At 32.9% G+C, this 15,079-nt stretch overlaps 1 protein-coding gene across 2 annotated transcripts in view; it reads right to left on the bottom strand.

Moving 5' to 3' along the window:
- Positions 1-1,635: 1,635 nt before the first annotated feature.
- The window catches only part of LOC144970424 (ubiquitin-conjugating enzyme E2 J2-like), a 14,512-nt gene continuing 1,068 nt past the window's right edge, over positions 1,636-15,079 (bottom strand). Inside the window, exons 1-8 of one of the 2 annotated variants that reach the window (XM_078910053.1) lie at positions 10,139-10,269; positions 8,519-8,637; positions 6,662-6,702; positions 6,195-6,297; positions 5,106-5,196; positions 3,960-4,007; positions 2,960-3,040; positions 1,636-2,489 (exon numbers count right to left, since the gene is read on the bottom strand). In XM_078910053.1, the coding sequence (XP_078766179.1) occupies positions 2,244-2,489; positions 2,960-3,040; positions 3,960-4,007; positions 5,106-5,196; positions 6,195-6,297; positions 6,662-6,702; positions 8,519-8,637 (729 nt within the window). In that variant the 5' untranslated portion in view covers positions 10,139-10,269 and the 3' untranslated portion in view covers positions 1,636-2,243. Of the gene's footprint in view, positions 2,490-2,959; positions 3,041-3,959; positions 4,008-5,105; positions 5,197-6,194; positions 6,298-6,661; positions 6,703-8,518; positions 8,638-10,138; positions 10,270-15,079 lie in introns of those variants that run through there. The other variant, XM_078910052.1, reaches the window with a different exon arrangement.

The following is a 15,079-nucleotide window of genomic DNA, read 5'->3' as shown; positions in this document are numbered from 1 at the left end:
GGATGGTTTCTTTATCTTCATCATCATAATCCAGCTCTCTTGTGATGTCCAATATCCTGTGCCTTAGAAATATCACTTTTTAATATTTGGTCATTTAACAAAAACAATATTGATCAATTTTCATGTAAAAAATCCAAATCTAGATGACAAAACCCGAAATTATAACCACACCAAAATCATGTATGAATCGATCAAAGTGAATATAACGCTGCTATAAGTTTAGGCCTGTTACAAAAACGAATTCACAAAAGAAAAAAATTCTAACCCCGTAAGTTTTGGGGTCAAAACCTTCCTTCAGTCAATAACAAAAGCAGCTAAAATGTGAATTCATAATAACAATCTAGACCATACATGCCTAGATCTTCTCTGTCGTCTATCTGGATTTAACGTGATGTATTAACATCCTTACTGCTTTTTATTATTGGCCAAGAAGGATTTTGAGCCCAAAACATTCCATATTTGGCTTTCACTCTTTTTTGAAGTTCTTATGTTCATTTTTGTACATTGCTTTTTATAAATTGATCAGTCCAGTATAAGTGGCAGGTGTGCTATTTAGCCAATGAAAAGGGCATGTATATTTGATCACACTCGTAAACAAAGACCACTGTATATATAAAAAAAAGTTTTTGATATCAATTAATGCTGATAGAGCACAGAAAATTTTATGATTTAAACACACACAAAAAATAATTCTCGAGTTAAAATACTTCTCTCTTTTCTTTAAAAAAAATTAAACCGTCAACCGCATTTCATGCTCAGGGGTTATACATGGACAGTCCAACCATATGTCGAACCTCTATTTTTACATACCGATACCTTATTCAAGTGCAATCATCAAGTTTTGTATTTTGTATGAGTGTTTCTTGACAATCTCATAGTAATATTTCAACTGTACCTGTTGTTTCATATTTTTCAGGGTTTTACAGCACTTGCGACACATTTAGGTCATTTTGGCACCAGTAAAAAGGAAGAATAAGGGAGAGTGAAAAATTTCTATAATTACAAGTAAAGGTGCCCAAGGAAAAAGAAGATAAAGGGAATTTGTTCAAATAGGGAACAGATGTGGATTCAAAGAGCACACTATCAGCATACTTAGTTTGAGATCACCTAAAAGTGTTACCCAGACACAAGCACAGAATCCGACCAAGATGATTACACTCAAATGTTTACATAATATATCCAAAAAGAGAACATAACTGATTTACAATGAAAAAAAAAAAATCTCTCAAAGCTAATACTAAACATTTGACTGTATCTCTCTCAGCTAAGGACTCTGGCAAGGGCCAGGACAAAACCAAGCAATCCTAGTCCAAGACAAAGACAGAAAGCAACTCGGAAAACAGATATTAGGAGACAGAAGACACAGCAAGCGACCTCCTGCCCACCATGGGAAGTCAAAGGACCCCACCCAGCAACTGTACCTGTATCACTTCTGTTAGAAATGATAATCACTTCTTTCTTTCTCAGACACACATCGCATATAGAGTGTTTCACTGTGATTAAGACAAGACTATTTCCAATATCAACAATAATATCATAAAGTGCAGAACAGATATATATATATATATATCAACAACCCTTATATCGACATCACTCTTGCATCAAAAATTACACAAAAGTCCTAATTTGTTAAACTTTTTTTCTTTTCTTTTGCTATGCATTCGACTCAAGTGTGAATGAGTACCCAGCTATAGGCAGTGGCATATTGTAGGAGTGCTAGTATCAAAAGGATGCCTATCAGGCGAATGCTCCCTATTGTATGAAACGGAAATCTGGTTCCATAAGGCCTGCTGGGGGAATGAAACATTGTGAAGCCCATAGGGCATGGTAATTCCATCGCGATGTAAATGTTCATATATAACCACTTACTTTACTTTTCTTCTCCAACATTTGCCATTTAAAAATACCCATATAATCTTGAGGGTGTATAGCTTCATATTTGTCGTTAATTTCCTTTTATTTGCCTATTATTCCAGCGATGTCGATATATCTGTTCTGCACCGTGTTTAATTTTGTATTGTGGCAAGACTCTCTCCCTCCCCTTCTCTCTGGATTCAACCAAATATGGAACCAAGCATACAACATGCTCTCTCCCCCCCCCCATACAAACTCATTTTAAATTACAAAATATTTGGAGGAGAAAAACATAAAAATTTACATTTCACCCAAACCCACGATAAAACAGACATTTTGCATATTTACAATTATTTGTACAAATGAAGTAAAAACAGAACAAGGTATGACTATGACTCTAAAACATTGGTTAAGACGTATTTCACCACAAAGGCAAAAGCAGCAAACCCTACAATGACCAACATATTCGTAAAAGTTCCACGTAAGTACCGTCTAGGCCCCTCATCATTCCCCTGGTCTCCAGCTGGGTTCCCTCCAGCGTTGTTGACACCACTGCTGTTACTGTTGTTTTGGGATGTTGTTTCCGATGCTCTTTTCACCTCCTCAGCACGCTTCATGAGATTTGCTCTAATTTTCTGGACACAAAAGAAGCACAACCATATTTGAATTTATTTATGTTAAGTAACGAAAAAACAAAAGGCAAGTTTTAAAAAGGAATCCTCAAAGAGAAAGGAGAAGAATATGGAGGAAGAGGCATAGAAATAAAAATAATAATTGAGAAGAGATGGCTACATCTGGAAAGGATCAGATCAGTTCACATGTTAGACAAGGAAAAGAAGCTTTTACTCCCAAGAAAGAGTCATGAAGTTATAAAAACATGACTAGACTATAAATTGATATTATAATCATAATTATTAAAAGCATGGATCAAATAATAAAGATCCCACAAAATTAATCAATGGATAATAATAATCACATAGTGTAAAATCTATCCACAGGTGTTGAAAAATAAAGCATATTGAGAGGATTTCTGCTTATCAAAGACAATATTCTATTTCCATATTTAATTTTTTTTTTTTAGATAAACAAATACCTCAACACTAACCTCAACATCGTCCGGAAAAAGTTCACAAAATATCTTGTTATTCAAATTGAAAGCACCACTCTGAGAAGCTAACTGACGTTTCTAGAGAAGAAAATATCCAGAATAAACTAATTAATCAATAACTACAAATGCTTATGCATAAGAAAACAAAATCCATTAATAAAATAAAAATAAAAAATACACTTGTTTATGCGTAATAAAATACAAAGCATTAATAAAATCACTGTATGATTGATTAAGAGTCATAAATGATGGAATCATATTATATTTGCATTACTATTTCTCAAATATTTATGAAAGCATTTATCTGGATGAAATTATTTTTACCATTTCTTTTCCGTTGTTGCTAAGTATCAAGGTCTTTCTATAATTATCATCAGTTTAAGGGTTTATTTGTCTACATAGGTGGCTCAGTGGTACAGTCTTTGCTTCGTACCCGAAAGGTACCGAGTTCGATCACACAACACTGCTGTGTAGCCTTGAGCAAGTCACCTCGCCCTAGCACAATTTGCAGCGATGCACTGCAGCTGACGCCTAGGTTATTCCGGTCTTCCCTTGGAATAGACCCTAGAGACAAATTTCCCCTATGGGATGAATAAAGGGAATTTTAGTCTTTTTAAAATTTTATTTTATACAACAAATTATACAGAAATAATATGGAACAGAGATGGTGTCTTTTTAGACATAGCCTGAGAAAAGATCTGAAAATTCCAGCCAATAATGTAATGGCTGCATATTTCAAAAGGTGTGGAATCCCATTCAGAGGAAAGCCAAAAATAAACCTAATGAATTGGCTCAACCAAGACCACAGGACATTGGAAGATCAACGACTAAATCTCAACACCATTGAGGATCCTCAGGCACTTGCAGACAATTGCTGTGGATTGATAATGTCAGTTAAACCCAAAAGAAATGACCAATGCATTCCAGTTCGATGACAGAGATGCGAACAAAACCATCTGACAAGATTGTTATTAGATGAGACTACCAACCAACTTACTGTGTATAAACTGGTTTCAATACTGCCAAGAGTAGGGCTTTTTTCCAACTGAAAGTATATTGTAAAAAAAAAGAAATAAATTGCATACCGTCTCTCTCCTCAATTCCCCCAATAATAATAAAAAAATAAAAAATGATAAAAACAATAAATAAATAAATATCATGGATAACAACAATTATAAAGCCAATAATGTTTATATCAATAAATAACAACAATAATAATAATAATATATAATAATAATAATAATAATAATAATAATAATAAAATAATAATAATAAAAAAGAATAATAAAGAAGAAAAAAGAAGAAGAAGAAGAAGAAGAAGAAGAAGAAGAAGAAGAAGAAGAAGAAGAAGAAGAAGAAGAAGAAGAAGAAGAAGAAGAAGAAGAAAAGAAGAAGAAAAGAAGAAGAAGAAGAAGAAGAAGAAGAAGAAGAAGAAGAAGAAGAAGAAGAAGAAGAAGAAGAAGAAGAAGAAGAAGAAGAAGAAGAAGAAGAAGAAGGACAATAATGACAATAATAACAATAACAAGCAAAATCAGATCATTTGTGCTGTAAAGGATACTAATGCTGCTGGTGGTTATTTTCCTTTTAAAAAAAAATGAGCAGATATCTAGGATTGCAATTGCTAAATCTTGTATTGATTGTTGTAAAATTTAGTGGATGCCCACACCTGCTGTGCCCCTATTAATTTAACAATTCTACAATATTTCAACTAATGACTTCTTGCATATACTCATAGTGACTCTATTGGGAAATATAAGTGAAAAGTAAAAATCGCCAGTTCGTAGAAAATTCTTCGAAAGCAAAACTGAAATGATAAAATGTTGCAATTAATTCAATTTGACCATTGACTGCAACATTATTGCCTTACCGGATAATTTCTTTACAACAGAAACTGCTTAATTTTGATAAATCTAATAAAATGTCTGTCTATATATATATATATATATATATATAGAGAGGAGAGAGAGAGAGAGAGAGAGAGAGAGAGAGAGAGAGAGAGAAGAGAGGAGAGAGAGGAGAGAGAGAGAGAGAGAGAGAGAGAGAGAGAGAGAGAGAGAGAGAGAGAGAGAGAGAGAGAGAGGGGGGGGAAAAAAAAGAGAGACAGAGAAGAGAGAGAGAGAGAGAGAGAGGGGGGGGGGCATACCATAAAACTAAGAAGTCCTGTGAGTATTGTGGAAACAGACCATGCAGGATTCCATGTATCGGGGTGGAAATCACTGATGGAAAGGCATAACCTGAGGGGTTGGAATAATATAAAATATTGGCCACAAAAATTAGATATTTTTAAAATATATAATAAATAATCCATTTATGAATGTTAGATTGTTTGTTTGTTTTTTTTTCGCCTTCTTTTCTATTCCATCAATAAATAACGAATTTGTATAGCTAGAACTTTTCTATGCTTTGAGCATTTGATCCAAAAAATGAATATATGAAAGCTTTAAATTTTTTTATTTTTTTTATTTCGAGGCTGTTATTTATTTCTTCATTTTGTTTTTTGTTTTTTTTTACACTGCTATATTCATTGGGGTCTTTCCTACATTACATTAACAGTCAACAGCTTCTAGCAGCTTAGTATTCACTTTGATCCTATGTAGGTTGTTGCTTTGCTGTCTAGTGGTTGGATACTTAATATGTTACAACATTGACAAAGATGTGAGTCCCAGTATCAGTGGTGTAAAGTTTGAGTCCTTGTAATAAGGCTCAACTTTTCTCACCATATTCTAGTGTTCAATTAATCAATATCTAGCCAATAACAATATTATCCCTGTCAATAAAGAAATTACAATAGCACGGTATGTCTTGTCCTATATCCACTTTGTATAAATTGGATGGATAATTGATTTCAATCACAATTTCAAATACAAATCAAATAAAACAATTAATTGTGGGAAAAACAACAAACAGATCAAAAAGGTTAAATTAAATATTTATCTTTTTAATTAATTAATAATAACAATAATAATAATAATAATAATAATAATAATAATAATAATAATAATAATAATAATAATAATAATAATAATAATAATAATAATGATAATAATAATAATAATAATAATAATAATAATAATAATAATAATAATAATAATAATAATATAATAATAATAATAATAATAATAATAATATGGGTAATTTGCCTTGTTAACTGATACCAAAAAAAATAATTTTTTAAAAAATTTTTAAAAATCAGTCTTTTGTGGGGATGGCGTCTAAGTCTAAGAATGATCACCTTGTATTACATTTGAACCTTCCATTTGGTGTTAACATGTATATACTGGGAGGCTTGAATGGAAACTCTCTGGGAAAGACTAGTTTTCCGTGATAAATTCCTCCTGTTGAGTGGGTATGATACAAACAACGGTTAGCAGCAAATGGCATTGATATATATATATAGATTTATTCAAAAGACTAACTGTTTCACACTTCTTTTATAAAAGAATTTAAATCTTATTTTTATTCGGTGAAGATATTTGAAAGCTTCCATTGGCAATAAAGAATTTAGAAACACCATAAATGCTTTCAGACATATTTTTCAAACTATGAAATGTGAAAATTCAAATCAGTTTGGACACATATAAAACATATATCAAAAATTAAAATGCTTTTTTTTTTAAAAGGGAGAAAAAAAAATAAAAGAAAGATGCAATATATAATTTTATTTCTAAATAATTATGTTCACACAAAACAAAATCATACCTTCATATGGTGAATTTTCAGGCCCTTCCACAATGTAATGCCTGGAATAAAGATGGAGCAATTATATGTTAAAGGCCTGATATTAAGTGTTTTGTCTATTTTAGAATTTTAACAGCGCCCATGACACTTTTAGTTCCAGATAATCTCATAGCTTAAAACATCAGCTGGCAAGTACCCTCTACACATTTACTTTGGACCAAAGGGACCAAAAAGATAGAGTAAGACAAAGGGGATTGGTTCAAAAGTAGACATAGTCATCAATCTTCAACTCTGCCAGGCCTTATTAAGCCATCCAAAGTCTCATACAAATTCTGGCATCAACTAACACAGGAGAAACAAATGTGGCTTCTAGTACTTATACACAAAAGCACAGAGAGAAAAACGACAGGGGGAAAATATATCTTTCCTTTCGAAAAATAATAGAATGACAAAAAATAAGCTCACATCCAACTGTCTTTAGTTATGATCTGGGCAAATCCAATATGACAAGTCTAAAAGCTACTTAAAATATATAGAGGCAAACGATACTGGATAAAAAAAAATCTAAAAATAACTCCCATCAATTTTAGGTTGAAACAGAGAACCTATATATAGAGAGAAACCTCGTGAGCAATTTTTGTGTACCCACACGATATTTTCTACTTGTCATCTGTGCTCGGGTTAACAATTGACACTGTCTCGTCAGCCCTCTTTGAACGGGGACTGGTGAAGATGTTGTAGGTAATTTTGCTGTCAATTTGTTCATTACATCTCGCATCCATTATGATGAGAGAGAGAGAGAGCAAGAGAGAGAGAAAGAGAGAGAGAGAGAGAGAGAGAGAGAGAGAGAGAGAGAGAGAGAGAGAGAGAGAGAGAGAGAGAAAGAGACAGACAGACAAACAGAAGAGATGGGATTTACATATGAGTGTGCTGTGCTTGTGTCCATTTTTTAAAAAGAGCCACAACCTAACATTATTACCTCTTGTATTTTATTATTATTATTTTTTTTTTTTTAAATATTATTATTATTTTAAAAGAAATAAATCTGAATAACATAACAATGCAACAACAAAATACACATAGAAACAAAATGTTAGCAAAAGATACACATATCATTGATTCTCATTACAAGATCAGTAACCTCAGCAGATATTCCCACTTCTGAGAAAGAAAAAAAATAATTAATAATAATGATGCATTATCTTTGGAGAGAACAAAAGAGTTTTAAAAAAATAGTTGATTGAAATTTACACTTCATTTGAATATGCCCCCTGAATAGCAAAAAACGTTTGCTTTTTATTGTTATTTTATCCATCATTTTGCAGATAAGCAACCTATTAAAAGTATAGGTAAGTAACTTAAATAAAGCCACTCCTCTTCGCTCACACAGCGCGCAGAAGACAATCGAGGCTGTGGCAGCGTAGACATGACATTCAATAGAATTGTGGCCTCTCAGAAACCCTTTCTGGTTGAAATAAGGACATTTGTAACTGCTTATCGGCAAATGAAAAAGCTTTCTTGAATTAAGATAATTTTTGCATCTTCGTCCAAACTTTGAGAGGCTCTTCCCGCTTTACTATTTGGTGAAAGACTCGTGGGTTATTATTTCATCTATTTATCTTTTGATTTATTTTAGTTTTGATTTTTCCTTTGTCATTTCTCAATGCAGAGAAAATGACATAAACTAATAATTATTTTTTTAGTTTCTCAAAATAATTTAATAGTTATCTATTTATTTTCAATGAAGGTTAAGAAAAAGACAAGTGGCAACAAATTCGAATACTGATGCTATCTGAACTAATAAAAAACAAAACAAAAACAAAAACAAAACACACACACACATACACACAAACACTAACACACACACAAAACACTTACCATTCAAGGATATTTGATGGGAGAGGTGAGGCTTTTACATAGGGAACAGGATCTTTTACTATTCTCATGTAATCCTGTTTCAGTCTGGCAGTAGCTGTCGAATTAACCCTTTTAGACATCTGTGATGGGAAGACAAAAATATATTATTTAGCTGTATTATTCCCATTATTTTTAATGAAAAGTAAGGAGCCATAAAAAAAAAAGGTGGGGAGAAATCACTTAAATTTAAACAATTTATGATAAAAGAATAAATAATTAAGAAGTTATTTTGTCTATATATTTCCAATACCAATATATTTACCTTCAGGTCAGTTCAGCTCCAGGAAAAAGGAACGTGACATAATGATCAATCAACAGATTTAAAATCAAGCTAGCAACTGCAAGGGTTACTAAAAAGGGGGACAACTTCAACAAAGATGATTATGATGATGGTGAAGATCAATAATATCAATTGTTTTGATTAGTTTTTCTTCTGAAAAAGTCAAACCTGACACCCATCTAGACAGCACTGTCACCTATCCATCTTTAGTCGACTCTTCTAATTTAATTTATCATCTTATCTTCCATTTCGAATAATGAAGACAATGAATAATTTATCAATAATAATATCAATTGTTTTGTTTTGATTTATTTTTTTCTTCTGAAAAAGTCAAACCTGACCCTATCAAGACAACACTTTTATCCATCTTTAATCTTTGGTCGACTCTCTAATTTAATTTTTATCGTCTTTTATTTTCCATTTCCATTAACGAAGACAATGAACAATTTATCAATACTATCAATTGTTCTAGATTTGTTTGATTTTTTATCTTCTGAAAAAGTCAAACCTGACACCCATCTACTAGATGATCTAGACAGTACTTATCCATCTTTAGTATAGGAGAATCTTCTTATTTAATTAATCATCTTAATCTTATCTTCCACTGCGATCAATGATGATGATGTTGATTATGATGATGGTGGTGGTGGAGGTAGTGAAGTGTCAGTGGTGGTGGGATTGTTGATGTGATGATGACATGATGTATGGTATGCAAGGGCCTTAGTTTAGTAAGGGCGGCAGGGGTACAATTATGAGTATGAGTATGAGAGTTGGGTAAGAGTAAGAGAAAGATAAGTAAACAATCAAATAGGGTAATACTAATAAATAGTAATAGATTAAAGGACACTCGGTTAAATGAATGGTTTCAATTTCACTATTTCAATACTCCGAAATTTCTTCTCCAAAACTGATTGACAATGAAGCAATGAATGAATGAAATGAATGGAGGAATGGATGAAACTGAAACTGAAATGAAACCCAGCCCGCCCCACCAAGCCCAAGAGATGTCAGTATTTTAACTCTTGACTCTGATCAGAATAAACTCAAACATCAGTCTGCCAAAGTCGCTGGAACTGTACATGAAGAGGAAAGAAGGAGTGGGCCTAGGGTCTGAGTGAAAGGGAGTAGGGTAGGGTCAGGGTTGGTAGATATTGATATTGTTGATGTTGACCATCCGTGAGAGGCAGCAGGCGGTGGGACAGAGATTGAGCAAAAGCACGCAGTTCGTTGAAAAAAACACCAAAAAACACGCATTGAAACAAGACCAATTGTAACAATAAATATTCTGAATACAAGCATACCTTGAGAGATATATGTTTTAAGAGATGAAATCTTTATCTTCGACTCTAGGCTCCACTCATGAATCACGAAGCTTTGATGTTAACAGTATCAATCAGTAGGTATCAGTAAACAAAGTACACCGACGACGATCAATTAAAGCGGAAGTGGATGGAGCTTACATTTTTTCTTCAAAAGTCAAAGTCTTCGGTGTGCACGGAAAACGGAAAATCTGACGACTGAATGAACTTGCTGACGTAATTCATTTTTCACGTCGTGGCACTTCAATAATTGCCATACTATTATGAGAGTTTTTAGAAATTGGGTTATTATATGTTTAGAGATTTTTGTTGAAGGTTTTTTATGTGGAATATTTTCAATTGCGTATTATGTTGGCTGTAGTTTAGATACCTACTAATTATTTACTCCTAAGTTGATTGCGATAAAAGAATGAAGTCGATGTCGTTCAACGAACGTGTAGGAAGCTTCATGCTTATTGGCAAACAGTATGTTCCTCATCGAAAAAAAGGGATAGATGGGCAATTCCTAGCTGTCCTGAGTGCGCAGTATCGTTGTCTTCTCTTGCCAAACTTGAAGTCAGGGCCATAGGATTGCAGTTTGCAGTATCCTGTCTGAGAAGGGAGAAGGGTAGTTGGATCGCCACTAAAACTTTGAGCCCGGTGGAGGGGGGAGGAGGGGGGTGTAGTGTGTACAAATGTGAATGAAAAATATTGTTCTCTCCTCCCCCCCCCTCTCTCTCTCTCTCTCTCTCTCTCTGTCTCTCTCTCTCTCTCTCTCTCTCTCTCTCCTCTCTCTCTCTTCTCTCTCTCTCTCTCTCTCTCTCTCTCTCTCTCTCTATCTATCTATCTATCTATCTATCTATCTATCTATCTTTCTTTCTTTCTTTCTCATTCTCTCTCTCTATAATATATCTCATTCTTTCTCCCTCTCTTCCTCTCCCTCTGTGTGTGTGTGTCTCCCTCTGTGTGTGTGTGTGTGTGTGTGTGTGTGTGTGTGTGTGTGTGTGTGTGTGTGATGCGAGCGTTTGTGTGTTCCAGAAAAGAAAGAAACGTGTAATTCTCATTAATCACCAACAAACGAAAATAACAAAAATAAAAATGTCACGATCATTGTTGTTTTCCTGCCAGTGATCCCGATTCCGTAAGTACGTGCATGCCATGACTGTGACATTTGTCAGTTGATGTGCGACAGTCAATCACCTGACTACTGCCTACCACTGTCACTGTCACTGTCTCAATGAACCGGTCGTGATTAGTGATTAGGTACACGTGTAGCATTTTGTGAACGAATGACGCAATAAGATGATCAGGCAAGTTCAAAGGCGATGTCACCTTTCACTCTATTGTTTGTCGGGCTGTGGCATCATGAGCTTCACTTGTAGAAGAATTAGAAGAAAAGGTAGTAGTAGTAGTAGTAGTAGTAGTAGTAGTAGTAGTAGTAGTAGTAGTAGTAGGAGGAGGAGGAGGAGGAGGAGTAGTAGTAGTAGTAGTAGTAGAGTAGTAGTAGTAGTAGTAGTAGTAGTAGTAGTAGTAGTAGTACTATTAGTAGTAGTAGTAGTAGTAGTAGTAGTAGTAGTAGTAGTAGTAGTAGTAGTAGTTGTTGTTGTTGTTGTAGTTATATATAAAAATAAATAAAAATAGTAATAATAATAATAATAATACTAATAATAATAATAATAATAATAATAATATGATGATGATGATGATAATAATAATAATAATAATAATAATAATAATAATAATAATAATAATAATAATAATAATAATAATAATAATAATAATAATAATAACAATCATATTAATAATTCTATTATTATAATAATAGTGATAATAATAATAATAATAATAATAATAATAATAATAATTAATAATAATATAATAATAATAATAATAATATAATAATATATAATAATAATAATAATAATAATAATAATAATAATAATAATAATAATAATAATAATAATAGCAGTAGTAGTAGTAGTCGTAGTCGTAGTAGTAGTAGTAGTAGTAGTAGTAGTAGTAGTAGTAGTAGTAGTAGTAGTAGTAGTAGTAGTAGTAGTAGTGGTAGTAGTAGTAGTAATAATAATATAATTTATTGTTGATGTCAGTGTTTTGAAATCACATTTCATCGCTAACTTAATGTCAAGAAAACCCATCTTCATAAATATAATTTTTCTTTCTAATTTGTTTTCAATATATACAAGCCTCGGGGTGAAAAGCCCAACAGAACAAAACTATGCATGCCTTGTGACATATATCGGAAGATGGAGGGATAGTCTAGTCTAAAATAATAGAGCTAGAAAAGAAATTGTCTTACTAATTACTACACGACAGCTCTTGATTCTCATCAGCGTCTGTAAGGGTCAACCAATTTATGACCAATCGTTTCAGAGCGGTAAAATGTTGATTGATGAACTTGGTGGTAGGAAATTAATTCATTGCCATAAATACAGTATGTTTGAGTTTTAAAAATGTAGGATAACAAAACTTAATATCTAAGTTAGCGGCATATTATCATAGATTCATGTAACACACAAAAGGATCTGCCATCTTCTAAAAAAAAAAATAATTTAAATTATATTAATTCTATATTTCTATTAATTCTCAACAGTCCAGTAAGTAAAACTACTGCTTTGGTTGAAACCGCCGTTTTCAACGCAAATGTGAAAAGTTTTGAACGCAATGGTTGAAACGAGATTCAAAGTCACAACACAAACAATGAACCAAACAAGAAGAGAAAATATGTCTTTGATAATTTGGGCTGTTGAGTTGAGTCTGTTTCTGTTGACTTTCACTTCATCCGGATGTTCATAATGGTCCCCATTTCGACTCAAACAAATATTGTGCTTCACAAAAATGTCCAAAGTTCGCTGGCAGACATCAGTAGAACTTTCCTGAATGACACGGTGGATTTCATTCTTTTGTTCCATAATGTTTTCAGGTGAGTGTTCGTGCACTTTGTTTTTCAAATACCCCCACAAAAAGAAGTCCATTGGATTTAAGTCTGGAGAATGAAATGGGTCTTAAAAGTATATACCCTTACCGAAATAAACCTGTAATAAATTGAGGGTATGAAGGGTGGCCCCATCTTTTTGGAATCATTCTTTATCCATGTTAACTTTTTTTTCTTTTTCAAACATTGAATACATCTTTACCGATTCCTCTATAGTTCAATTGAGTTATGTTAACTGTGTGTCCTTTGTGGTCTTCAAAAAAATAATAATAATAATGGCCCAATGATTGAAGTGCTGTTTATGGCACACCACACAGTGACATTTGGGCTATGTATGGGTCTCTGGCTCACTAATTCTGGCTTACTTGTACCCCAATAGATTTTGAAAGTCAGTTGATGTTGCTATTCAGATTTTAAAAATGAGCTTTATCAGAAAACCATGTTATGTACCCAGTCGGGATCATTCTTCACTTTTTCTTGAAACCAAGCAATTATTTCACTCGCGCTAACTTATTCTTCCGAAGAAGCTCATGTTTTACAAGCTCTACTTATGCGGTTAATTTCAAATCCTTTCTTAGTGTTGTATGGACTTTATAACCGCTCAATCCTAGCTCCTAAGAACGTGGTGTGATCGACTTTTTGGGGTTGTTTTCAACAGATTCACCGACAATTAACACGTCATCCCTTGTTCTTGTTTGTATTCTGCCAGACTGGCCATTGTTCATTGGTGATGGATATCTCAGCATTGTGTTTTTTGAATAATTCATGATATTCTTCTAATTGAACTTTCACAGGAAATGTCTCAGGGACCTGAACCATTGATAGTAGATCGTTTTCTGATCACAGACTTAACAGACTTGGTTTCGAACCAGTACTACAAAATCTTTGCTTTGGCATGGCTATTTCCTCACTCATATCAGTCGACAAACATTGTCCTTCAAAGGGGGTTACTATAATTCCATTCATGTCTTCATTTGCGTTCACTGACGGGGCAGAATCATACCCTAAATTGCTTGCCTTTTATACAAAAACTCGAATGTAAGACTAATTTTTTTTGTCAACAGTAATTTGAAACGATTTAATGCAATCAGAGTGAAAAAGCGTGGTCTTCACGGTTTGGGACCTTTCATGAAAACAGTCAATGAAATAGACTGGAATACTTAACTGAACAAAATTTTGGATAATTTCCAATCATTTGGTACATTGTTTGTTCAAATGTGTTTATTCATTGACAATATATCTCAATTTATAATCCTACCCTTTTTATCAAATACCCTGTATGAACCGGTAAGTTAATTTAAGCACTTTATGACGGAGAATAAATACAATTTCTTTCATTGTAAATAATACAAGGTATTTATTCTTATCATTTTAATTGTAAATTCACTTTTCATGGCCCAAATTGTCCCAACATAATACCGTCTTATTTGAATATTTTCCATAAATTATACCTATTTCATTTTTGTTTGAATAGGTATATACTTCTTAATTTTAATGTACTTTTCTTTAGGATGTAATCGACATGTAGCTACTTAATTGCAGGCCTGAATACCCAAAGTGTTATGGGCTCTTTGTTGTAATGGAAATACGTGTATCTACCTACTCTCAAACAAACGCAAAATGTTGTCCCTTACTACAATGATATATCAAGCGCATACTTGGCCTCGGTTTTCATACTTTCATATAAATATGTGCATATTGGATGTGATCGACGTGCACTTATATATTATCATGTACAGGTCGGTTGTAATCTATGGCTGATGTAATTTATGCGCTTTGAGTTGTACCGAGGGAATAACGCGAATAAAGTTCTTATTTATTATTATTATTATTATTATTATTATTATTATTATTATTATTATTATTATTATTATTAGTATTATTATTATTATTATTATTATTATTATTAGTATTATTATTATTATTATTATTATCGTCGTCGTCATCATCATCATCGTCAGCATCATCATTATCATCCTCCTCCTCCTCCT

This window comes from Berghia stephanieae, chromosome 4, assembly GCF_034508935.2.
Source record: "Berghia stephanieae isolate SIO BIC M18660-M18661 chromosome 4, UCSD_Bste_1.3, whole genome shotgun sequence".
Taxonomy (NCBI): domain Eukaryota; kingdom Metazoa; phylum Mollusca; class Gastropoda; order Nudibranchia; family Aeolidiidae; genus Berghia; species Berghia stephanieae.
Note: the sequence above shows the minus strand (reverse complement) of the source record. Positions and strands in the feature narration are given on the sequence as shown.